Source organism: Sus scrofa, chromosome 10 (assembly GCF_000003025.6).
Source record: "Sus scrofa isolate TJ Tabasco breed Duroc chromosome 10, Sscrofa11.1, whole genome shotgun sequence".
Lineage (NCBI taxonomy): Eukaryota > Metazoa > Chordata > Mammalia > Artiodactyla > Suidae > Sus > Sus scrofa.
Genome location: NC_010452.4, coordinates 55,223,116 through 55,249,033, shown reverse-complemented (window position 1 = coordinate 55,249,033; position 25,918 = coordinate 55,223,116). Strand labels below are relative to the sequence as shown.

Below are 25,918 nucleotides of genomic sequence, written 5' to 3'. Positions count from 1 at the left end.
CGTGCTTGTGCAAAATACGGCTCCTTACTGAACATGGTAGTATTTGTGCAGGGCTTCACCGTGGGGGACCCAAGTGTCACATGCACCCCAGAGGATGCTGAAAGATCAAGACCTATTACATGATGACTCCTGTCTGCTCTCAATGTTAGAATCACCAAGGGAGCTAGTAAAGTATCCTGATGTTCGGCTATACCATTAAAATTAGCATCTCTGGAGAAGAATTCTGAGATTTAATTTTTTTTCAGTTTGCATTCACTGGCAATTGGATTATTGGGCTAAAGTTGAAATCCACTGAGCCAGAAATTTGTTGCAGTGAGCCAGCCATCGGGTAATGATCATTTGCTTAATGTTACGGTAACCGTTATGGACAAGGGAGGAGTATAAAAGGCATTTGGGAGATAATGGCCAAACTAATCCCATCTTCTGTCTACAAGATACTATTATTTTATGTAACATCTAGGATGTATGTTCTTTTTTGAAAAAAACGTTGCTTGAATATTGTGTTTTAAATGAATGAAAGTGGTTTACCTTGGCAGAGTGAAGTATCAACTAGTATTCTTATTCCTAGCTATTTGTGCCCTGAATTCACTTTTGGTTTTATGTCATGTCAATTTCAGAACCAGAGCTTCAGTGTAACTTTGAAAAGGGAATTTGTAACTGGGAACAAGATGCAGAAGACGACTTTGATTGGACCAGGAACCAGGGCCCAACACCAACCCTGAACACAGGGCCGATGAAGGATAATACTTTGGGCACAGCTAGAGGACACTATCTCTACATAGAATCTTCTGAACCGCAGGTTTTCCAACACACAGCTGCTTTACTCAGCCCAGTCCTTAACGCCACGGACGCAGAGGGCTGCACCTTCCGCTTCTACTACCACATGTTCGGCAAGCACATTTACAGGCTGGCTATCTACAAGCGAGTCTGGAACAACACGAAAGGACAGCTGCTGTGGGAGACATTTGGGGATCAAGGCAACATCTGGATAAGGAAGCACCTTCCCATCTCCAGCCAGCAGCCTTTTCAGGTATGGATAGTGGGTTTCACCAGGTCTGTTTGAAATATGTCAAGATGTCTAGGGAATATGAAAGATCGCTGTATTCTTGAATTAAAAGTAAGGGAAATTTGATCAGTTACTTTGACACACATTTATCATTTAATGAAGGGTGTACCAAAGCTTATTAGGTTGCTTTCTTCCTTGACTGCCCCCAGTGTGATTAAAATCTCCAAAAGTGGACACATGCCATTGGACACAGCTGTGAGTTCCTCTGATTTCAAATAATTGTGCTAAAATAAAAAAACCTGGAGGAAAAGGAGTTTTGCACAGTCTTTGGTGTTCTGCAAAATATTCAGACTCTAAAATCTGTTATGTTGAGTATATCATTTGACTTTTACATTTTATAGGTAAGCAGCAAAAATCCAGAAAGAGCACCTGTGTTGGAAAAACAAAACTACCGGGGGCAGAACCAGAGTGTGAATCTAGGTTTCCTTATTCCTGGTGGAATATTCTCTACTCTAAATCTTAACCAACCAACCTTCTCCTAAAAGTCAAACTTGCAGTGGCAAGTTCAAATGCTCATAAGGTTTTTACAGTTTTGTAAATGACTTTTGCATATATAACTTGATCCAGCAATTCCCTGAAGTGGGTAAGTCAGAGATCCTTGCTGCCAGTTTTATAGATATGAAGGAAAATACTCAGGTGGTTATTTATCCATAGCCAAATAGATGGTAAGCAGGAAGACAGGGACCTGGACTAGAACCCACAGTGATCAGTTAAGTCATGTGCATTCTGTTGCCAATATATCATACAGCTTGTAACATGTGGAACATTGAATATTTGTGTTCTCCCTCTGGTCAAGTAGATCTACATCTTATATATCGGAAGAGACTTCTTGCAAATCCTGGCTAAACTTTTTTTTTCTTTTTTCATTTTACTAAATGTCTTGGTTACCCCACTTTAAAGCACTGTCTTTATCTAAATATCTCAATAGTTTTGTAGCCAAGAACTTAGCTCCAGGCCACCTTTTAAGAAATTCTTCCATTGTAGATGTATATTGCACGTGGCTCAGTAGAGAATGCATTGGGATGGGTGATTTGCACGTAGAGACATAGCTGAAATCATGGGAACTAACCTGCCTTGTATAGAGGGATATCTTGCTGCTGAGCCACAGTGTAAGAGGCGTGTAATCATGTGAAATGAGATTGAAGAGGGTTCTTTGATAATGGCTCATCCACTTCAAATGAATTCTTAATATCTAAGCAGGTCAATTATAATTTGGTCTTAACTAGTATTTGGTGGATAAACTCTCCATATGATATTTACTCAAGTATTGGTTTTCAGGAGAAAATCAGCTTGGCAGGGGAGCAGCTTCAAAGTCAGATGGCCATGGAACTAACCAAGGAGTATTTTGGTAAAACATAAATATTGAGGTTTGAAGCCCAACTTGGATGACACAGAGTACTCTGATTTTATCCAAGAGTTCTTTTTTTTAAAAAAATGAATTTTAAGCATGAAAAGATGAAATTAGAGATTCTGCATGTGTAGATAAACTGTTTAAGATAGTAAGAATTTGGTCCAAATAAAGCAACAAGATATTTTTGTTCATTGAGTAATGAATATATAGTTTCTGTTCTGAGCAAGAGCAGCAACAGCCAACATTTTAATTAATTGTGATATTGTAGGTGAAATTACCTAGTCTCATGTTAAGCAGATAACAGGTATTTGTTACATAGTTGTTTAAAAGAAAAAAGGTTTTTCAGGATTATTCACTTAAAATGAAATACATAGGTTAGGGCCAGATTGTACATTCAGGTATAGGAACTGTTTGGCTTGTTAATCACAGTTGAAATAATAAGCCACTGGGAGCTCCTGTTGTGGCTCAGCCAGGTTACGAACCTGACTAGTATCCATGAGGATGTGGGTTTGATCCCTGGCCTTGCTCAGTGGGTTAAGTATCTGGTGTTGCCATGAACTGTGGTGTAGGTCAGACGCCACTTGGATCCTGCGTTGCTGTGGCTGTGGTATAGGCCTGCAACTGCAGCACTGATTCAACACCTAGCCTAGGAATTTCCACATGCTGCACCTGTGGCCCTAAGGTTTAAAAAAAAAAGGAAGAAAAAGAAATAATAAGCCATTGCTTTTATGTGTCAGGAAAGGCTCAGCAAGCCATTGCATATGAAACTTCGGTCAATCTTCTAATTATTATGGTGAGCTTTACTGAGGTATAATTAACATATTCTAAACCATACGTATTGAAAATTTTGAAGCCATCACCAATCAAGATGATTAAAATACAATATACTTCATTTCTAAAAGTTTCCTGATGTCCTTTTGTATTGCTTCCTCTGGCTCTCACTTCCTTTCCTCAACAACCACTGAACTTTCGCCCAGTGTACCTTAATTTACACCTTCCAAATTTTTATGTTAGTGAAGTCATACAATCTGCAATTTCTTTCCTGACCTATTTCTTTCAGTACATTTATTTTGAGATTTCATTTTTGTTACAGAATATATCAATGCTTCATTTCTTGCTCTTGTTGACTAGTATTCCATTATGTGGATATAGCACAGTTTCTCCATTTACCTATTGATCAATATATGGGTTGCTTGTAGTTTGGGTTATTATAAATAATTCTGCTGAGAACATATGTGCGTAAGTATTTATATGAATATCTGCCTCCATTTCTCTTAGACAAATACCCGGGATTGGAATGTCTGGATCATAGAGTAGGAATATGGTTACATTTCCAAGAAAATCTTAAGCTGTTTTTCAGAGAGAACTGTTTTTGATTCCCAGCAGAATATGAGCATTCCTGTTCCTCCATATCCTAGTCGTGACTCATTATCTTCATTTCAAGAGCCATTCCAAATAAATATTGGTATATCATTGTCGTATTGATTTGCATTGACCCAGCCATTAATTATGTGGAACACATGTTTATGTGTTTATTTGCCAAATGAGTATCTAGTTTGAATTGTCTGTTGAACTCTTCTGCTCACTTTGTACATTGAGGTTTTTGTTTTCTTGTGAGCTTTTTAAAATATTTTATGAATGCAATCCTTTTGTGGGTTATGTATGAATTGCAAATATTTTCTCCTAGTCTGTAGCTTATCCTTTCATTTTTTAAATAGACTCTTTTGAAGAACATATTCTCTTGAATTTTGACAAAGTCTAAATTACCATTATTTTATGTATCAAGCTTTTGGGTTGTATCTAAGAAAGCTTTGACTAACTCAAAGTCCCCAAAACTTTCTCTTCCTTTCTTTTCTCTCCTTTGGGAACTTGGATTACATGTAAATTAAGCAACTTGAGGTTATATCAGAGTTTAATGTTGCTCTTTTTTTTTTTTTTTTTTTTTTTGGTCTTTTTAGGGTTGCACCACAGCATATGGATTTTTCCATTTTAGGGGTCGAATCTGGGCTATAGCTGCCAGCCTACACCACAGCCACAGCAATGCTGGATCCGAGCCGAGTCTGCAATCTACAGTACAGCTCATGGCAACACCAGATCCTTAACCCACTGAGCAAGGCCAGGGATCGAACCTGCATCCTCATGGATACTAATCAGGTTCATTAACCACTGAGCCATGACGGGAACTCTGCTCTGTCCATTTTTTTTTTTTAATTCTTTTCGCTCTGTGCTTTTTACAAAATAGTGTCTATTTTTATTTCTTCAATGCCTAATCTACTCTTAATACCCTCTAGTATATATTTCATCTCCTACATTGTAAATCTTTTCTCTCAAGGTTGATTTGGGCCTTTATTTCCCATGTTTCACTTTAGAAGACAAAATACATTCTTAATAATTGTCTTAACTTTTTGAAGTCATGACAACAAGATAGCAAAAGGGAGGTCCTCTGCTTATATCCCCCCTTAACAAAAATAATCTGTCAGTAACTGATGGACAAAAAGTGCTTTGGTGGGGGGTGGTGCTGGGATCCGTCCACAGGCTGGGGGCAGTCCTGCCTATGCAGGGACCCTGCAGGACTTATGTCCACACTCCCTGACCTGCTGTCTTCAGTCCAAGGGCAGATCCTGAAACAGCTCTATAACTTAGCTCCATCCCTTTCCAGCAATGATTAGGAGGTGGTTCTGCCTGCTCAAGGACCTGGCAGGAGCCCTTCTAGGGGACCACATGGGATCCACATTTGTCTGCACACCTGGTAATAAGCCCTTCACCCGCAAACTTCAAAAACAGACCTTGAAGCAGACTCTTGTGGAACAGTTAGGCAAGAAAAGGAAAAAAAGTGCATCCACATCAGAAAGGAAGTAGCAAAACTGTGTTTGCAGATGACATGATATTGTATACAGAAAATTCTAAACATTCCACCAAAAAGCTTTTAGAACTAAACAGTGAAGTGTCGTTATATGATAGTAAATCAACATAGAAAATTTAGTCTCATTTCTATGCCAACAATGAACAATCTGAAAATTAATAAAATAATCCCATATACAATAGCACCAAAAAGAAAAACATAGTTAGGAATAAATTTAACCAAAGAGGGGAAAAATCTGTACATTGAGAACTATAAGACATGTTGAAAGAATTTGTAAGATTAGGAAATGCAAAGATATCTTGTTTTCATGATTTGGAAGCAGTAATATTGTTAAAGTGTTCCTACTACCCAGATTCAATGTAATTCTTTTTTTTTATAGTATTAGGGGAAAAAAAAAAAACCTAAAATGTGTATGGAACCACAAAAGACTCTGAATAGTCAAAGCAGTCTTGAGAACGAGGACCAAAACTAGAGTTATCACTCTTCCTGATTTCAAATTGTAGTACACGGTTCTTGTATTCGAAACATTATGTTTCTGGCATAAAAATACACATGTAGAGAACCCAGAAGTGGACCCAAACATATACGGTCAATTAATCTCTTTGAAGAGTTCCAAGAATACATGCGGAAAAGAATAATCTCTTTTTAGTAAGTGGTATTGAGAAAACTGGGTATCCACATGCAAAATAATGAAATTGACTCATCACATCACTTTCAAAAAATAACTTAAAATGCATGAAAGATTTATGTGTAGATAGAAAACCAAAAAATTCTAGTAGATTACAGAAAATCTTCTTAACGATGATCTTGGCAATGACTTCTTCAATAAGATACTAAAACCATAGACAACAAAAGCAACTCCATGCAAGTGAAACGACATCAAACTAAAACACTTGCTCAGTAAAGTAAACAATATGCAAAATGAAGAGAACTTACAGAAAGGGAGGAAATATTTACAAACTATGTATCTGATAAGGTGTTAAATGCATAATATATAAAGAACGTATGCAACTCAATAGGAAAAAAAGTCAGATTAAAGAATGGTTAGAGGATCTGAATAGACATTTTTCTGAACACATACAGATCACTAACAATGACGTGAAAAGGTGTTTGGCATCCCAACAACAGCAAAAGGCAAATAAAAGAAAAAACATGAGATAACACTTTTCATATCTGTTAGAATAGCTATTATCAAATAGTCAGATGTTAACAAGCGCTGATGTGGGTGTGGAGAAAACAGAATCCTTGGGCACTGCCGGTAGGATTCTAAGTTGGTGTAGCCATTACAGAAAATAATAGGTTCTCAAAAAATTAGAACTACCATATAGAACTAATAAGTAACTTGAGTGTGGTATGAGTGTTAAGTGTCATGTTGTAACCCTTAGATCTGTACAATTTTTATTTCTCAATTATTCCTCAATAAAACTATAAAAATGTTTTAATATCCTTGAATGGTATTTCTAACATCTGTACCTATTCTGAATCAGTTTCAAATGAATACGTTTTCTCCTCCTTATGGGTCGTATTGTTCTGCCTTTTTAAAAATACTTAGTTGCTAGTGTCTGAATGCCAGCTATGGTGACTTTTACATTACCGGGTACCTTAGTTAGATAAATAGGGAAAGAGAGAGGGAGACGAAGAAAGAAATGGAAAAGAAAAGAAAGAAAGACATGTTTCTCATCTTTATACTGGTGTACATTTAAGTTGGAAAGAGTTTGAGCCTTTCTAGTCTTTCGAGGTTTATTAGGTGGGATCGGATCAGTACTCAGCTTAGGGCTAATTGTTTCCACTGCTGAAGCAAGATTCTTCTGTGTATCTACCGAATGCCTGGTAACTCTTGACATATATTTGAGTTCATCTGGTGAAAATATATGCTATTCCTGGACCTCTGATCAAATGAACTATTACCTATAATCCTTTCATCATTCTTCTTGGATATAGTGCTTTACCTGTTCTCTCTGACTTTGTTCAGTTATCAGTTGCCTCTTTCTATATTAAGTCCCATGAGAAAGGCAAAGTGTTGAAAAATGAATTCTTTGTGCAGTAGCTTCTGCTAACTAATTATGAGGTACTTTATCTTTTCCCCTCTTCTTTATGCTTTTCTTCTTCTCTTCCGCCTTTTCTTCCTCCCTCCCTTCCTTCTTTCCTATTTTCACGACTTAGTGAATATTTCCTGAATATCAGATGTTGTCACACAATGTTCTTTATTTAATTCTCAGTAAAGGCATAATAAAAGCTCAGTTCAGACAAAAGTGTTTTAAAATCCCTGTATTAGCGACATAGAAAAGTGGAGAGACTAAGTCTATTGCTCTTGTGTTTACCCCTCCTGCTTCTTAATAATTTTACTTTAGTTGGGGTCATGTCCAACCTGAAATAGTTATAATGGTGGTTTCCCACTGGTCTTACTACCATCATATTCTTTTACTTACTCACTGAAATGAAATTGATCTTCCTAAAATGCAAATCTGGTCTTGGTACTTCCTGACTCAGAACCCTTTAGTGGCTTTCCATGATTTATGGGATGAAGTCCAAACTCCTGTGTGTTTTCCTGTATCTATTCTTGCCTTCCCTGCCCACCTCTGTTCCTGTTTCCTGTGTGTCCCAAGTTGCCAGAAGTCCCCTGAGTTCACACTCTTCTCTGTTTGCAAAGTCTTTCCAATTCCAAACAGGCTTGAAAAATACCTACTCATCTTTTTCAGATTTAAGTTACAGTTCACTGAGGTTTGTTGTAACCTTTTTTTTTTTTCTCTTAAAATTGTATTTTGTTATTAGTTTGAATAGTACATGCATTCACATGTTTCAAAATTCAAAAGATAATTGCTACCCTACTTTTGCTTTTTTACACAAATGACAGGAACACTACCTCTGTTGACCCTGAACTGATTGTTATTTGATCAGGGAAGGGCAATGTAGGGGTAGGTGATTCATAGTTACAAAGTATTAGGTATAAAATAAGCTACAAAGATATATTGTACCACATGGGGAATGTAGACAGTATTTTTATAATAACTCCAAATAGAGTATAACCTTTAAAAATTGTAAATAATCAAATTGTATACTTGTAGCATTTAATATTGTGCATCAACTATGCTTCAATAAAATAAGTAATACAAAATTTAAAGAGCAAGTTACACATTGAAAAAATGTAGTTTGAACTCACTGATGTGCTTTTCAAGTCATGAAAAATTCCAGCAGTCAAAAAAAATGGGCAAAGATAGGTGCAGAAAAGAAACTACCAATGATTTATAAGCAAGGAAAAATTCTCAGTAACACTTGTCATGATGATTACAAATTAGATCTACTCTATTGAACTACCTGCATCTAGAAGTTTGGCAAAGGCCCCTTAATTATCCATTATGTTGACAAAGATGCAAAAAAATCATTTCAGGTATTATTTCTTAAGGTGTTTGTTTGTTTGTTTGTTTGTTTTTCCCCCCTGAATCTGTGGCATATGGAAGTTCCTCAACAGGGACTTAATCTGAGCCACAGACATAGGTCGCAGCTGTGGCAACACCAGATCCTTAACCAGCTGGGCCACAGTGGGAACTCCATTAAGACTTAAATTGGTAAAATTTCTTAGAAGGATAACTTGGCAATCTCTACCAAAGTTAAAATGAGCATATCTTTTGATCTAGCAGCTCCACTCCTAGGACTTTATTCTGTACTTATATGCAAAATTATATATGTACCCAGCTATTCAGAGGGTACTTTTTCACAAGAGTCAAAATGCTTAAAACAATGTATGTCCATTCTTAGAGGATAGAGTAAATACATTGCACAAATTCAAAAAGCCATTTAAAAGAAAAAGGAAAATTTTGTTTCACTGATAGATATATTTTACCTTTTTATGAAGCTTTCCTGACGGTTTTCTGTGCCTTCAGGGAATTGGCTACTCATTCTCCTCTGTCCTTCATAGGCACAGTTTTATAACATAGTTTTTATAGGTTACCTGTTACCTTGTCCTTGCTGACTGCAAGGACTATGTCTCTATTGCCTTAGCATCTAGCACAGTATGTGGGATCTAGTTGCGCAGTAAATGTTTGTTGAATGACTATTTGCTTGATTGAAATCATACTTAGTAGAGTAGAACACTAGGACTACTTTCCTAGTCATATTTTTTAATACTTATCTTTGGCTTCTTTATTGTATATTCATAGTAGTTCTTTACTGATTTGAAACTATGGTGCACTTACATTAGGTCATTTAGGCAATGATTGGCTTACATACATAAGAGAGTTCAATAATTTTGAATTTTTATTTTAGTTTCAATAATCAGTTTATTGATTCTTATATTTTGGCTTATTATTATTTACAGCTTTAAGTATGAAATCATAACTGTATTTGACCTAAAATGATTTATGTTTATTATGCTAGTTAGGGGACTATCACTCTGAATGTGCTTTGAAGTAGGAAAGTTCTGGTGATACCTTAAATGTGTCAAGACTATTCCTTTCCTCTTTTCTTGTGAACAGGCTATTATGTTCATACAAATGATTTAAGTCTAATTTGAAAATGTGAAGATTGTTATATTTCTTATGTTTAGGACTTCAAAATCCCTGGGGCACTTGCATTTAAGACTCTCAGAGCCACTGATGTTCATTTTTATGTGATTAATGTCACAAGACATGATAGTCTTCATTTCCATCATTAATTAGAAGATAGACTCTGTTTTTCAGGTTGAAGTTCAGTCATGGAATTAGAAAATCTACAAGCAGACAAGCAGAAAGTGATTGAGCCAACTCTTTTGTTCTTTCAGCAAAGAAACTGAGATCTAGAAACTATGTCGCCTTTAATGCCTTACAGGTTTTTAAGAACAAAGACCTGCATCCCAAGCTGATGATCTTGACACTGAAATACCCTTGAGCAGCATTACCACAAAATTACACATAATTACCTATTAAATAAGAAATGCAAATGCTAAGGAGATGATACACTGAAAAAATATTATATTGAATATTTTGATTTTCAAATTCAATGTGTAACAATTAATAATTTAATTGTTACAGAAATGAATAATTCCAGTGATTCCTTGAGTAAACTTTTTCCAGTAAGTTCCAAATGCCACCTGAGTGGTCCGAAACATGTTTTTATTCATGTACTGTGGAGAATGATTTGTTTATTCCAAAAGGCTAATTTTAAAATATATGAATGTTTTGAAATTGTGCCTATTTTTCTCATACCTTTTCTAAATATATTGTGGAGAGTCTTTCTAGATTTTCATAATACAGAAAAAATCATGGTGTTATAGCCTCAGGAAGGGGAAAATGGCCTTTAGATATTGTAACTTCTGGAGATCCCCATAATTCTTGGAATGTTTTGGTGGTTGTAACACTGATCATTTTTTAGTAATTATATAATAATGTACTGTAATAATGCTAATCATGTACTATACTAAGTTATTAAGAGGTACATTGGTCTTAATGAAATCATATAGACTACTGCAGAGAAATGGTTTGTGTATGGACATGTAAGGTGTGTCACCATAAAGTTTCCTTCCAAAAGTCCTTTTCTTGGATATTTTCCGTCCCAACTGGTGCACTCTTGGAAGAGTAGATCTGAGGATGGGCTACTGTCTCCATAACTGTGATCCTGCACACTGATATTGTGGGATACATGCAGGTGTGACAGAGAGATGTTCCATTTATTCCAGAACACTGCTATCAGAAGGTCACAGCTACTCTGTCATTAAAATTCTAGGTCCAATACAGATAATGTACTTGTTACCCTAGATTGCTCTTAGATGGGCAGTTTTAAAATCTTAAAACCTAGATGTTTTATTTGCTTTCCTTCTGAAGAATTCTCATTGCTGTGTCTAAGCCATAAGACCTGCTTCAATTTTTTGTAACATTATTTAGAATTTCTTAGCATCTCTGCTAATTCCTTTCCCCAACATGCCTTTTGGGTAGGAGATACCTCTCGTTCTCCTGAGTTTATACCATCAGCAGGAAATTTCCATGAAAAATCAATACATCAAAGCAACTTGTTACAGAGCACCATATGTGTGGGTCGCATTCACTCGTCCGCAAGGAAAGGTATTTGAGGGATGCTCAGTTGTAGAGGTTGTTGGATGAAATCGAGACAGGGAGCAGGTCATCGCAGCTATTTTGTAGAAAACTCAAATGATAGCTTCTAAAGAGGCTTTATTTTACCTCTTATAATACTGATCATACTCCTGACCTCCTGAAAGGATAATTTCTAACAAGGGGAACACAAGGAGATTCTTCGTCATATCTGCTCTCACCTCTATGTCACACGTCTACTTACATTTAAATGAAGGTCCAGATACGTCATGAGATGTAATAACTATTTCACACAGGGAGCCATTATCTGATGTTTTCAGCAGCCTTTTTTGGAGGTGCACCACAAAAGTTAGAATCATAAAATATTACCTTTTCAAATATTTAGCAATAAAATTAACTCAAACACTTTCTCACCCAGTGTTTGACCCAAATGTACTCTTGAATCTCCGGTATTAAGAATTGATTACTTCCTGAGATTTTTCCATCCTACCTCTGGACACACTGACAGAAAATATTTTCTTATACAGAACTGAAATCTGTCTCCCTTTTGCTTTTCCCATGGAGGGTTGAGTTTTTTGGCATGGATTCAGTATTAGCGGTAGTCACTGAGAAGTATTGCAAAAACCTAGTTTAATGCAATTTATTAATTCTTTGGCAGCACAGGTACCAGGACTTACAAGCCTACACTCACTTTTTCCTAACATGACCTCTTTTTCTGAAGTGCATGAGGTGGACCTGAGGAAGGGACCTGGTCTTTGAAAGAAAAGGTCCTTTGGCCCAATATCTTCATGCCACAGAATTTTCTGACTCAACCCAAAAGAGTTCTGTGGTGTGCTGGTAACATCCTTCGGTAATAAAGAGCTTTTTTTTTACCCCGATGGACTTTGTGAAAAGATTTTTTAAAATCTTACATGTAATCATAATTTATTTTCCACTTGTGGCATATATCTTTAAATCCTAAATGGTGCATCATTTTTCAGTTTGTCTAGGAAAAAATGTTTCATAAATGTTGTAAATAAAATAGGGCCATATTTAATGCTGTTATGTTGATCCCACTTTTCATGAAATTATATACAGAAATGTTAAAAGCATAAATTGTTTATGTGGCCATGTATAACATTTTTCTTCCAAGTGTGTAGAGTTTGCTAGAGTTTGCATTGGAAGGTTTCTGGATAGAATCTGCTGGCTTGAAGCCTGTGGAAGCAGCATTCATAGATTTGTTGCTTACTGAAGAGAGCACTAAATCTTATTTTACAGTCTTAAGTTTCTCATAGGCTCTCCTTTTCTGCTGAATTCAGATATAACCACAGTTTGTTGTGTTAACACTTCAGCACATTCTGATGCAGAGGGATGAGTTTGGTTTCCAGAGTGAAGAACATGCGAGTAGAGAAGAGAAGAGGAGAAGGTTAGGTAGAAAATATTACAAGAATGCAAGGGCCAGAAAATAAGTCTAATTCCCTAGTAAATCCATTATGTTAAGCCCTACTCTACTTGTTATGACATCTGTAATACTAAGCGTCATCTAATATTTTTGACCCTCTAAGGTTAGAGTAGAATATTCATATGGGTCATTAAACATTGGAAATACATTTTATATATATTATTAGTAATCTGTGTTTTATATCATGGGTCATTAAGCATTGGAAAATCACAGAAATTAATACATGTTATAGTAGTATCTAAAATATTGATATAATTCATGTTGGAAAGAACAAAGAGAGAAAGAAAGATTTGGATTGTTGGGTTGAATTTTTTAAAATTACTGATTAGTTGGTAAAAAAGAGAAGAATACTAAATATGAATGACTTTTAATTCCAGTATAACTGTTATCCCTTTTCAGTCTATGCCCTATTTGAAATAACTTGTAACCATGCTTTGGTTTGTTTGTTTATTTTGTCCTTAGTGTTGCCTATAGCAACCACTTGGGTCCTTGTTATTCATGGCTTCCTCTCTTTATCCTCCCTTCTGGCTAGAGTGGTAGAATGAGTGAGAAAGCTCAGACTCAGTGTCAGGGATCACTGTATCTAATTTTGCAGGTTTGGCCACAATGGGGCTGTATAGCTGAGGGGCTCTGAGGGAGGTTGGCATCTCAGATGTGGGATTTGTTTGCCATTTTGGAATTGCATATGCTAATAGTGACCTGTCAGCCTCTTCTTTACAAGGAAGTATTTAACTACACTTGTATGAAATTTTAATAGGAAGAAAAGTGTATTAGATGATCAGGGTTGAATTGTTTTGCTTAAAAACTACAGTCTCAGCACATTGGATAGGAAACTTCCTATTCAGGGTCTGTGTATTTATTTGGACAAACAAAAGCAATAGTTTATTCCCTTTTGATGTATTGTTCACTCTCTAGGTATAAAGTCTATGAAATGTCTTTCGAACATTTTTTCTCTGCTCATCCAAACTTGTTTTAATCATGTGTGATATTTCAAATTTGCCTTTTTTTTCTGCAAATTTTTTTTAACAGTATAACATATTGAACCAAATAGTTTCACTTGCTTATATTGATGACACATGATTTTGGCTTTTATCTTCAGTAGAAAATCAATGTGTCATAGCATTCTCCAAGAAAAAGGTATGGGACCTCTTTGTGATCCTCTGTCAGATGATTGCTTTATCTTGATTTATGCCTTTAAACTTTTTCTCATTAGGTGGAAAATATTGTGTCGCTGTCTGAGAGAGCAAAGCAGTCGGTACCAATTTATGCTTTGGGTACAGCCTCCTTCCAGAATTGTTTATGGAACGTATCAACTCACAGTAGATTAGGAACACAGTGCCTTCTTCTTTCCTAAACATGTCAGATCGATGATTTTGGTTCACATCCAAATTTTTTTTAATTAAAGTTTGGTTGATTTACAATGCTGTGCCAATTTCTGGTGGACAGCAGAGTGACTCAGTTATAAATATATATATATAACACACATTATTTTTATATTCTTTTCCATTTTATCCAAATTTTTATATTAAAATTTTTATATTAAAATTTTCCTTTATAAAAGGAGATTACATGTGATGATTATTTTTAGGGCATCCCATAATATGAGTCTGAAAAGAAACTCAGTGATTTTGGCTTAACAAACTTGCCCTCTATGGAGTTTCCGTAGTGGCTCCTTGGTAAAGAACCTGACTAGGCTCCGTGAGGATGTGGGTACATCCCTGGCCTTGCTCAGTGGATGGGGGATCCCGCGTTGGCCTGAGATGTTGCAGACATGGCTCAGATCCCGCGTTGCTGTGGCTGTGGTGTAGGCCGGCAGCTGCAGCTCTGATTAGACCCCTAGCCTGGGAACTTCCATAAAGTGTAGCCCTAAAAAACAAAAACAAAACAAAATGGACCTCTTATATCAGGACTGCCTTTGTAACTGCTCTAGGACAGTTTTGAAATTATTTTCAAAACATTATCATCAACTATGGCCAAACTGAAATCTGATGATAAAATTTTGAGCGCTGATTTTTTGAAATAGAATTCAGGAAATCATCTTCCAGCTTTTTTTTTTTTTTTTTTTTTTTAAGACCCAAACGCACATCCTAGTTTGCTTTGTTATGTCTTTACTTGTGTTGGAAACACAGTATTTCATTGTCGCCACTAGATTTTTTTACTGAATTTAAAAATGATTAGGCCTGTTTTGTGCTTGTATAGAAGATGTTCTTTACATTTTATGATATAAACCTTTCTGCCAAGGGAAGAAAAAATAAAGGCATGAATGAATGCAATTCTTTAAAAAGTTTAAGGTTAAACATGTTTGTTGATCCCTGAATCAGTCCCCAGGAGGATTAAGTGTAGAGGATTAAGATGGAGAGAAGTTTTAAAAAATGATAGAACTGGAAGTCAGTCCCCATAATCCCAAATTTATAACCTAGTGGGGAATTCTGTGACCTAACTAAAGTCTTCATTTATGCTGAACATTTGACAAAGGACTTTTTTCTTCCAAATTTCTCTGCGAGTCCCTGTCTATGGAAATTTTATTTGCATTTGGAACCTTCGAAGTCTTCAGGACATTTGCGAGGTTTGCAGCAACTATTTATGATATTTGAAATGAGGTCTGTTATGGAAAACCTGAAATATATGTTCTTGTTTATAAACACATCCTTATCAGTATAGTATAACTGCTGTGTCTCAAATTCGCTGTTCTGTGCACATATGTAATGTGGAAATACATATAGATGGAATTCTGTTGCTTAGCAGGATTGCTATGATTTTTGTTTGTTGGATCATAAGTATGATTATCCTTTAACTGCAGGGTTCCGATTATTGCTTCAATCAGACAAGAGCAGACCTTTGCCCATGGTGTCTCTGGCTATAACTTCATCTCAATTATAACACAGTCAAAAGCAATTAAAATCCACTAGGAAGTGTCAAAGCTTGGGAGCTCCCAGGCTCTATCTTAGGATAAGTCTTTATTTCTTCTTTATCAAATACAATGTGTAACTAGTTGTTTTGACCTCCAACACTCGATTGCTCCTCCTATATTGTCCCTGGCTTTTGGATCTTTGATTTGATTACAATTTAGGATTTATTCTTGCCACTTTCTTGGCATCTCTGCTCTCATAGGTAATGACAATTTCCTCTGTAACTCTTGCCGTTATCTTTGCTTGGAGAGCTGCTAATGATGAGGTGGGTGTTCTACCTGAGTGTCATTCTATCTCAGTAAACTTTATGCATCTTGGAACTACAATTGTAGTGTTATTCTTCTGCTACAAATTATAGAGCTATATTCCTGCTACAGTGTATGCAATGTTACAGAAGTTTACATGGACTTGGAACTACTATTTGGTGTACAAGATGAGTTTATTTTAGTTCACATTTTAAGTGGCTCAGTGATGTTTCTGGTGCAGTGAATTTAACTTTTACTATATTATAGAGTGAATTCAAGCTATTGAAGAAGATGCTGTATGGCTGTTAGAGTAAAATTGCTTAAGTTCAAATCCTGGCTCTGCATTTACTAGCTGGGTAGCCTTAGGAAAATTACATAACCTCTCTTGCCGTGGTTTCTTCACCTGTAATTGCATATAATGATATACCTGTTTTGTGTAGTTTTTTTTTTTTTAAGATTTCATCTTAATAGTTACCTGTAAGACACTTAGAAAATAGCCAGGCCTACTCAAATGCTAATAATAACAATAGTTATAAATATGTAATAGTAAAAACATAATAGGAGTTTTTATTGAATTTAAAAATAAAAATTGAAGGTTGTCACTAAACTAGAATAAACATTATCTCTGTCTCCTTTCTAAGTGGTTGAGGAGATAAAAACCTTTTCCTCTATGTTCATGCCTAATTATTCTGAATAGAGAAATAAAGCTATTTCTTCCCTCATGGTAGCTAGTGCAAACTGCATGTTCTTTCTCTTATCTGAAGTGTAATGATAAAAGGTCAATGTAAAAATAGTACTGAGCAACAGTTATGGAGATCATACCGACAGAGTCTGCAGAAATTTAAGGGATAATGAAGGAGTATTATGAAGAACTTTATGCCAGTAAATGGGACCACCTGGATGAAAGGAACACAAATTACCAAAGTGGACTCAAGCAGAGAGAGGATACTCAATGATCCCTGTCTCAGGTCAAGAAATTTAATTCACATTTAAAGCTTATAGACAAAGAAAACTCAGGCCCGGATATAGTCCCTGGTTGCATATATCAGTCTTAAATAAAAAAAATAAAAAAAAAAAAAAGGAGGAAACATTATCTCAACTGAGGCCAGTATCCTCATACCATAACTAGAAATGTTACAAGAGAAAAAAAATTACAGGCTGATATCTATCATCAATTTAGATTTGACATTCTTAACACAATTTTAGCAAATTATGCTCAGCAGTATTAAAAAAATGGTAATATATCATGACCAAATGGGGTTTATATCACTAATGCAAGGTTGGACTAACATCTGAAAAGCTGCCCTGTTAATAGAAAAAGGGGGGGAGGAGTTGGGTGATCATCTCAATAGATGCATAAAAGAATTTACAATTGCAACGCTTTTCTAGTAAAAACTCAATAAGCTAAGACTAGAGGTTGTCACTTGCAAACTGATTGCATGTGTTTGTAACAAAATCTCCTGCTAACACTTTACTTAGTGGTGAAAGAATTAATGCTTTCTACCCATGTTTGGGAAGACTACAAGAATATTCTCCCCACTTTCTTTCTTTCTTTCTTTTTTTTTTTTTTTTTTTTTAGGGCTGCACCCATGGCACGTGGAAGTTCCCAGGCTAGGGGTCAAATTGGAGCTATAGCTGACCACCTACACCACAGTCACAGCAATACCAGATCTGAGCAGAATCTGTGATCTACCCCACAGCTCATGGCAATGCTGGATCCTTAACCCACTGAGTGGGGCCAAGGATCGAACCCCGTCCTCATGGTTACTAGTCAGGTTCATTAACCCTAGAGTCAGCCTATTTCTGCAGTATGGGCAATGCAGGGTCTGAAAGCTCAGCACTTCTGTCTCAGCATAGGACAGCTCTGAAGGGCTACCCCAGTTTCTGGGCTCTCTCTGTGATTGACTGAGTCTCTGCTGTGATGGCATCACAGCTCAATTGCTCCTTCCACTCAGTCCTGCTTCTTTCACTCCCTTCCAGTTGTCGGTTCCAAGGAAGTTCCCCCCAAAAAATTTTGTACCCAAATCTCAGTCTCTAATCTGTTTTACAGGGAATCTGGCCTGAGAACTGTTTCCATGAGTTCTGGCTGAAACCCTAAATAATCACAGAAACCTAAAACCAGATCATGGAGCTTCCCCTTCTGTTTTTCCTTCTAGGCTCCATTTCTATCAAAGCTTTACCCATATAAATAGAATAAAACAAAATAATTAACAATGGCTCATATTAACCTAACACTCACTGTGTGCCAGGTGCTGTGTTTTATATGTTATCTTTTTATAATCTCCCCAAAACACTAAAAGGAGGGTTCTACTCTTTCATGGAGGAAATGGAGATAGGTTGATAAAATGTTACCTTTAGGAGAAGTAGGGCAAAGGATATAAAGGGACTCTGTGTTATTTCTGCATCTTTTCTGTATGTCCAAAATGAGGTCGACATAAAGGAACTTGGAAACATTGAGCAATAGACCCAGAATTTTTTAACTTTACAGAGTGGCTCCAGAATTCAAGTTCCTAAATATTAATCGAAATTGCCTTTAAAGCAAAAGTCGTCTTGGACTCAAACCAGAGAAAAGTTACATGATGTGTGCCTTTTTGCATGAAGTAGAATGAGGTGTTTATCTAGACAGCTAAAATATTTTGTTGTGGATATAAAGTTCATGTAAATTATCAGCCTAATATATCACTTAGATTTTAATTACCTGAAAAATAGAGACAGACTTCTTATAACTTCTACCAGATCAGCCACAATCAAAAGCACATAATGCAAATATGAAGATGAATTTCAGTGCATACAGTTGTGTCAATACCCAGATAAATGAATATGTGATTCTCACCCTCTCTTCCCTCTCGTCTTTGGAATGAAGAAGAATCATTGTGTTCAAATAAGAGTGTCCTATTACAAAAGCTTTCCAAGAAAACTAAAAAAAAAAATTAATTGGAAACAAATATTCTTCCTACTTATTTCCAACATGGTGACCCTTTTGTATTTTCAGCATGTGTTAAAATGAAAAATTGATTATAGTTAATATGAAGCACAGTGAAATGTAATGAAAAACAAGATTGTAATGAAAAATGAGAATAACTCTAAAGTCAATTTGCTTCAAATTGAAGCATTGGATTAAAATGAATTAGCTTATAGTCCATCATGTTTACAAAGAATTTATCTTATTTTTTCAATTTGTTCCCTTTTCAGTGGTAAAATACCTTCATAAGAGGTTTTCCATTAAATTACCTGATTAGTTATATTCAATTATTTTGAGATGCTTTTTATGTGGAATTTTCTTGTTTTGTTTTTAATAGATACATATGTTGTGTTATGCTGTTATGCTGAGTTTGACATTTTTCACTCTACGTATAAAGCAAATGTAATTTCCCAACTTTTAAAACAGTGATAAAATGGAAATAACATGAAACCAGGAGTTAGAATAACTGGATTCTAAAGATCATATTTCCTTTAAGGGACCTAGTGACTTTATAGATGTTACTTAATCTTCTAATTACCTAACTTCTCATCAGAATAATGAAATGATCTATAAGATGTTTCTAATTGTAAAATTATCTAAATTCCATTTTTCGATTCACGAATGACTATACTGTATAATTCTTCTTGCATGCTGTAAGTCACAAAAATCCTTCTTATTAAGAAACTAAAATTTAGTTTAGCATATCTTAAAGCTTTCCTTAACTTTTTTATAAGCTACTACCATGAATTTCAATTATTTTTGAGACCCTAAAGCACATTTAAGATCATAGTTTGTTTTTAATTTCCTTCAGATAATTCAAATTTTACTGATAGCATCATCTCTACCATTGTATATTTTATTTTATTTTTTTGTCTTTTTAAGGCTGCACTCGTAGCATATGGAGGTTCCCAGGCTAGGGGTCGAATCGGAGCTGTAGCTGCCAGCCTGCACCACAGCCACAGCAACCCAGGATCTGAGCCGCTTCTACAGCCTACACCACAGCTCACAGCAACACCGGATCCTTAACCCACTGAGTGAGGCCAAGAATCGAACCCTCAACTTCATGGTCCCTAGTCAGTTTCGTTGACCACTGAGCCACGACGGGGAACTTCCCATTGTATATTTCAGAAATGGCCATTATTTCCTTTTTTTTTTTAGTATCAGCCAAGAGTGTTAGTGTTATACTGAAAGCGAATAATGAATTAATTGCCCCAAGGAAATGGGGCGTAAATAGCAAAATTAACTTTTGCGTATAATCTGTGTAAATTTTAACTTAGTTTAAAGGGAACTTTTTTAAGGGCTAGTTCGTGTCTATCTATATAGTCACGTGTTCACTGATAATAGGATTTCGATAGCTCTTGATTTCTGTCGGTGAGCTTGAAGCCTGCACAATGTACCTTTTAAAATCCTGGAGATGAGAAGCAGATTTAAATAAAGTCTACTAAGTGGCTTCCACATTGTGGTAGTTTTAATTTTTTTTCAACATAGAAATATGCCTTTAAAGGAGGCTCATATTCACATAAGCTGAAGTACTAAGCACTCACTGTGAGAGGCGGTATTTTTTTTAGGAATAGGTGACGTTGGAGAACTAGAGAAAACAGAGTCGGTTCTTAAGAAGTAGAAACAGGGGAGTTATCAAAATCGGAAATAATTTTCTCTCAAGGCTTTAGTCGATAAACAGGAAGCTACAACATACAAATAAAGATCCTCCAGAATTTAGAAAAAAGAAAAAAATTCCTTTTGAGCAGCAAAATATGTGCATAATGTCCATTTTCCTGGTAGCACTGAGTAGATAGAATCTGGTTTAAGAGGCTTTCATACCCTGTTATCAGGCAGAATACTTTTCATCTCTAAGACGTCTATCTGTGTGTGTGTGTGTGTGTGTGTGTGTGTGTATCAAGCCAAGGATTTTATTTCTCTAGGAATCCACCTTATCCACAGAATTAGGATTAAATTAGTAGTTCTCAATTTTTCTTAATCATCAGAACCAGCTGGGACAGTTTTTTAAAAAAAAGATTCTCAATCTTTGCATGTACTGTATCAGAAGCTTCAGAGGACAATCTTAAGAATCTGCATTTTTAATAAAAACCCTTTATGAGTCTGATGGTAAGACAAGTTTAGGAAATAATAGATTAAATGATGTCTAAATTAGATGTCACCATTATTTAATGTCTGGATTTATTTTTAAAATACCTGGAGGTGCACTGTAAGTATGACTATTCATTCAAGCTTATCTCTTAGATGGCATCAAGGGACCTATTTTCTCTATTAAATTGCCTTAAATATACCAGCCTAAGTGGAGTTAATGGAAGATGGCTGGATTGTAATAAATTATGAGGTTTTCCACTTTTAGTACCAGCTGTAGTTATTTTATTGGTGAAGATTTTATCTGTTTTAGTTCTGCAAAACGACCCTGCCCCATTGGGACAGACAGCTGACTGTATTAACTTGCTGATACAGTCTCTTCAGAATATTCCACACTGTCTGCCCTCTACTCGGTCAATCCAACAAACATTCTGATCTTGATTTTGTTCAAGATTTCCTTTTCTGATGACCTTAACTAATTTGATGACCAGCTGGCATAACTATTCAGACATATTCTAGGTTTTTTTTTTAATATTAACAAACTGGCATTTTTGTTTATATTCAGTTTCTGGGGAAATTGCCTGGGTCACTGAAGACCAGCCCCAAGCTGACTGTACCAAGAAGCCGACCTTGGGAGAAGGATGGCAGTGAACCCCTGCTGCTTATTTTCTTTGCTGTGGAGTGGCTGGGTCTGGAGGAGAAAACCCCAGATGCAAATTGATCTGGATTTCCTACCCAGTGCTCTAGAGAGAGTTCTGCTTTGAAGCACTGCTGGAAATGAACTCATCCTCTTAAAAAGAAACATGGGGGCAGAGGCTGGACACCAGAGGCAAAAATGCGAACAAGAACTCGGGCTTGTCTCGTGTGAAGTGTAGGGGAGGTGACTGAACGTGGATATTTTCTTCAGACGGAACTGGGTTGAAATCTGTCCATCAGAGAGTAGGATGAGAGAGATTTGGGAAGTAGTTCTGTTTCCAAGGGGAAATGATCTCCTAATTTGTAAGAAATTGATACTTGACTTTTTTGTTTGTACAAAAAATGCAATGTTTGATGAGTTTGGGGAAAAAGTGAGCAAAATCATCAGAAGTGAGGGATATTCTCTATCACTTAGTTTAATATGAAGATGTATTTCTGTGTCAGTGATGTGTTTCTTCTTTTTTTGTCATCGTTATTGTTGTTTTGTTTTGCTTTTGACCAACATTGGGAATCTTCTTGTTCAAATGCGTATAGTGAGAAGGGCTGCCATCTGGTTTGGTGAAAGTTTTTATGAGCAATTTCTGGCAGAATTTGAGCTATGTGTATATATCTCAAAATTACACAGGCGAGAAAATTGAATTTGTCCAGCCAGCCTAGATGATGCACTCAGTCTCACAGATTCAAGATCCAGAAAGTTCTTGCTACAAATTAATGAATGAAAATTTTTTACATAGAGAATGGATAAACTCAACAATAAGGTCCTACTCTATAGCACAGGGAACTGTATTCAATATCCTGTAATAAACCATAGTGGAGGAGTTTCTGCTGTGGCTCAGTGTGTTAAGAACCTGACTAGTATTCATGAAGATGTGGGATCAATCCCTGGCCTTGATCAGTGGGTTACAGATCCATTGCTGCTGCAGTTGTATGATAGGTTGTAGAAGCAGCTCGGATCCTGTGTTGCTGTGGTGTATATAGGCCGGCAGCTACAGCTCTGATTCAACCCCTAGTCTGGGAATTTCCATATGCTGCAGGCACGGCTTTAAAAAGACAGAAACAAAAACAAAACATAATGGGAAATAAAAAAGAGTATATGTGTATATCTGTATATGCATAACTGAATCACTTTTCTGTACAGCAGAAATTAACACAACATTGTAGGCCAACTATACTTCCATAAAAATAAATTTTAAAAAGTTTTTCCTACATTGAAAAGCTGGAGAGGTTTCATCTTGAAAGAGTACTTCATTTTGCTAGCCTCCACATCTTCACAAACAGAAAAAAATAAACAAAAAACTTAAGAATTTAATGACCCTTAGCATGCTAGAAAATTTAATAGCTACATTAAAATATTCCCTTAACATTTTATAGTAAGAAATAATATAACTTAAACATATTTCTTAAACGTTCAAGCATAACTTGGGTTGCAAAGACTTTGCAGAATATGAAATATGGTGTAAATTTTGTTCTAGATCTTTATAATTTATCCACTTTTCCAAGGAATAGGGAGGGATTTTTAATCACTATGTAGAGAGTTTGAAACATTTATGGATACCCCTGTATGCTTTTTGGTATTCTGCAGTTCAGTGAAGGTCTGTTACATACTTTAGCCTTATCCTAAAGCACAAATATCTGTAAAATCATGGGTGTGGATGAGCTAGATACCTTCCTCCTAAGCGACATTAGAATGCTCATTAAAATTAACAATCAAATAGCATTTTGACGATACATGGTTTTTGATGATTACTTACATTTTCCCATGTAAATAGTAAGACAGATGACTATAAAATTAGATTTTCAGGAGTTCTCTTGTGGTGCATCAGGTTAGGGATCCAGCACTGTCACTGCTGTGGCTTAGGTTGCTACTGTGGTGCGAGGCCTGGCTTGGGAACTTCTGCATGCCACAGGTGTAGCCAAAAAAATTTAGATTTTCATTTCAAGAAGTCAAAATTGAAGAACAGTTACAAAATGCATAGGTACCTGACAATGACAAATACTTAAAAGATAAATTTCAAATGGTGTACTCGAACATTTTAAAGAACAAAATGTTATTAAGAGCAGTGGCTTTAAAAGCCATTATTTTAACTAAACTGATATTTTAAAATCTAAATTGAAAAAAGTGTTTACTTTGGAAGAACATTTAGTATATAGGACATGCTTAGGTATGTTCAGACTTTGAAGTACAATTATATAATAAGTATTAATATGCCACAAAATTAAAGCATAACATATGTAGAATTATTATATGATTAATAATATTATAATGCTAAACACTTAGTAGATATTACATTTTGGAATCAGGGTTTATGATTATCTAAATACAAAGAACTATCTGAATTGGTCTTGTGTGATTTGCATAGTTTCCCCTGGTCTTTACCTCCTGTCAGTCACTGATTTCTAAGAAAGTTTGGGGAGTTCCCGTCGTGGCGCAGTGGTTAACGAATCTGACTAGGAACCATGAGGTTGTGGGTTTGATCCCTGCCCTTGCTCAGTGGGTTAAGGATCCGGCATTGCCGTGAGATGTGGTGTAGGTCACAGATGCTGCTCGGATCCTGTGTTGCTGTGGCTCTGGTGCAGGTCGGCGGCTGCAGCTCCAATTAGACCCCTAGCCTGGGAACCTCCATGTGCCACGGGTGCGGCCCTAGAAAAGGCAAAAAAAAAAAAAAAAAAAGAAAGAAAGTCTGGAAGCCTAGAAAAAGAAAAATGAAAAGTAAATATTTTATTAATGCATTTAGAATTTTTAAATCATGCAGGAGTGAGAATTTTAAAAAATGTTTTGAACGTTATTTATTTAGCCAATAAAGTCTATCTGTAGACACCTGGGTGGGGTACTTAAACTTTCCAGGTCTCATTTATTCAAACAGCGAAGATTTGGAGCTCTAAATACTCTCTAAGGCCTCATTCTGTACTTAAACTGAATTACCTTAACAGCTCTTTTTTTTTTTTTTTTTTCTTTTTAAGGCCACACATGAGGCACATGGAAGTTGCCAGCCTAGGGGTCCAAGCGGAGCTACAGCTGCCGGCCTACACCATAGCCACAGTAATGCAGGATCTGAGCCTCATATTGTGACCTATGCCACAGCTTGCGGCAACACCAGATCCTTAACCCACATCCTCACAGAGAAAATACCCGGTTCTTAACCCACCGAGCCAAAAGGGGAACTCCTAAAATATATATATTTTTAATTGTTGCTTAACTGCTTGCAACTGATACAGTTATCAAATACATGCAGACAACTTAAAAGCAATGCCTCCAATAAATGAACTTTGTATTATTCCAGCTAGAAAGTGATGCTTGAAGAATTTTGGAAGATTGAAGGGAAGAAGGCTCTGGAAATGCAGAAGTAGGTCAGTTTAGTATGGAAAGGGGAAAGAAGAGAGCAAAAGCATATACCTACAAGCAGACGTTAAGTGGAATCCAGGAAAAAGCTGTGTAAAGAAGAGAAAGAAGATACAGGGGGTTGTAGGAGGAAAAAGCAGCAACGGTTTCAATATGTCAGTTTCAATATGTCATATGAAATACTGGGACAAATCAGTATTTTGCCCCTTTTGTCTGTTTGGTGCTCATTTGCTGTGTGAGACATGAACAGCGAGGTTTGACTTCAAGCGGAACATCTACAGTTTTAGTTGACATTAGAAGCATCATTTTCCCATAAAAGAGTCAACTGCTGACTCTGTGCTCATCACTGGGCCAGGTGCTGTGTGTCCAGTGCTTGTTCCTCAGAGAACCTCCTGCCCCTTGATTCCTTAAGGTCTCCTAGAAGAGACAAACATTGAAATATACACAGGCCAATATAATTAAAAATTGGGAGAAATTTGCGTAGGAAAACAACTGTAGCTTGAGTGATCAAGGAAGGCTTCTCTGAGGAATTGATATCTAAACCGAAATGGGATTTTGAATTCGGGGCAATCAGTGAGTGGATATTATGAGATACAGAACTAGAATAAAGGACAAATGTCTCTTATCCTTCGGTTTTATACATGTGACCTGGTTTTTCGGTCCAGATCAGTTTTACGAGGTGCCCACATAGAGGTGTGGGTTAGATTTGGAGCTTCCTTTACAAGGAGAATGAGGGGCATGTGATTAATTTTACAAAAGATTCGTTGTCCATTAAAATAATAAATATTTCTTTTAAATACTATTTTTAATGATGTGGAGGATAAAAACATGACTATTAATTAAAAGAAAACATTTAAGAATTTTGGAACTAGGCTTCTTAAATGAGAATTTAATTTTGGCACATGTGAGCCAATCACTTGGATCATATTTCCCTGTATTC

The 25,918-nt window shown here is 36.2% G+C and overlaps 1 protein-coding gene across 1 annotated transcript in view; it reads left to right on the top strand.

Annotated features, from left to right (window-relative positions):
• Positions 1 to 25,918, top strand: part of MALRD1 (MAM and LDL receptor class A domain containing 1) — a 598,238-nt gene that overhangs the window by 132,010 nt on the left and 440,310 nt on the right. The window contains 1 exon segment of the mRNA XM_021064964.1: positions 618 to 1,030. Within this exon segment, the coding sequence (XP_020920623.1) occupies positions 618 to 1,030 (413 nt within the window).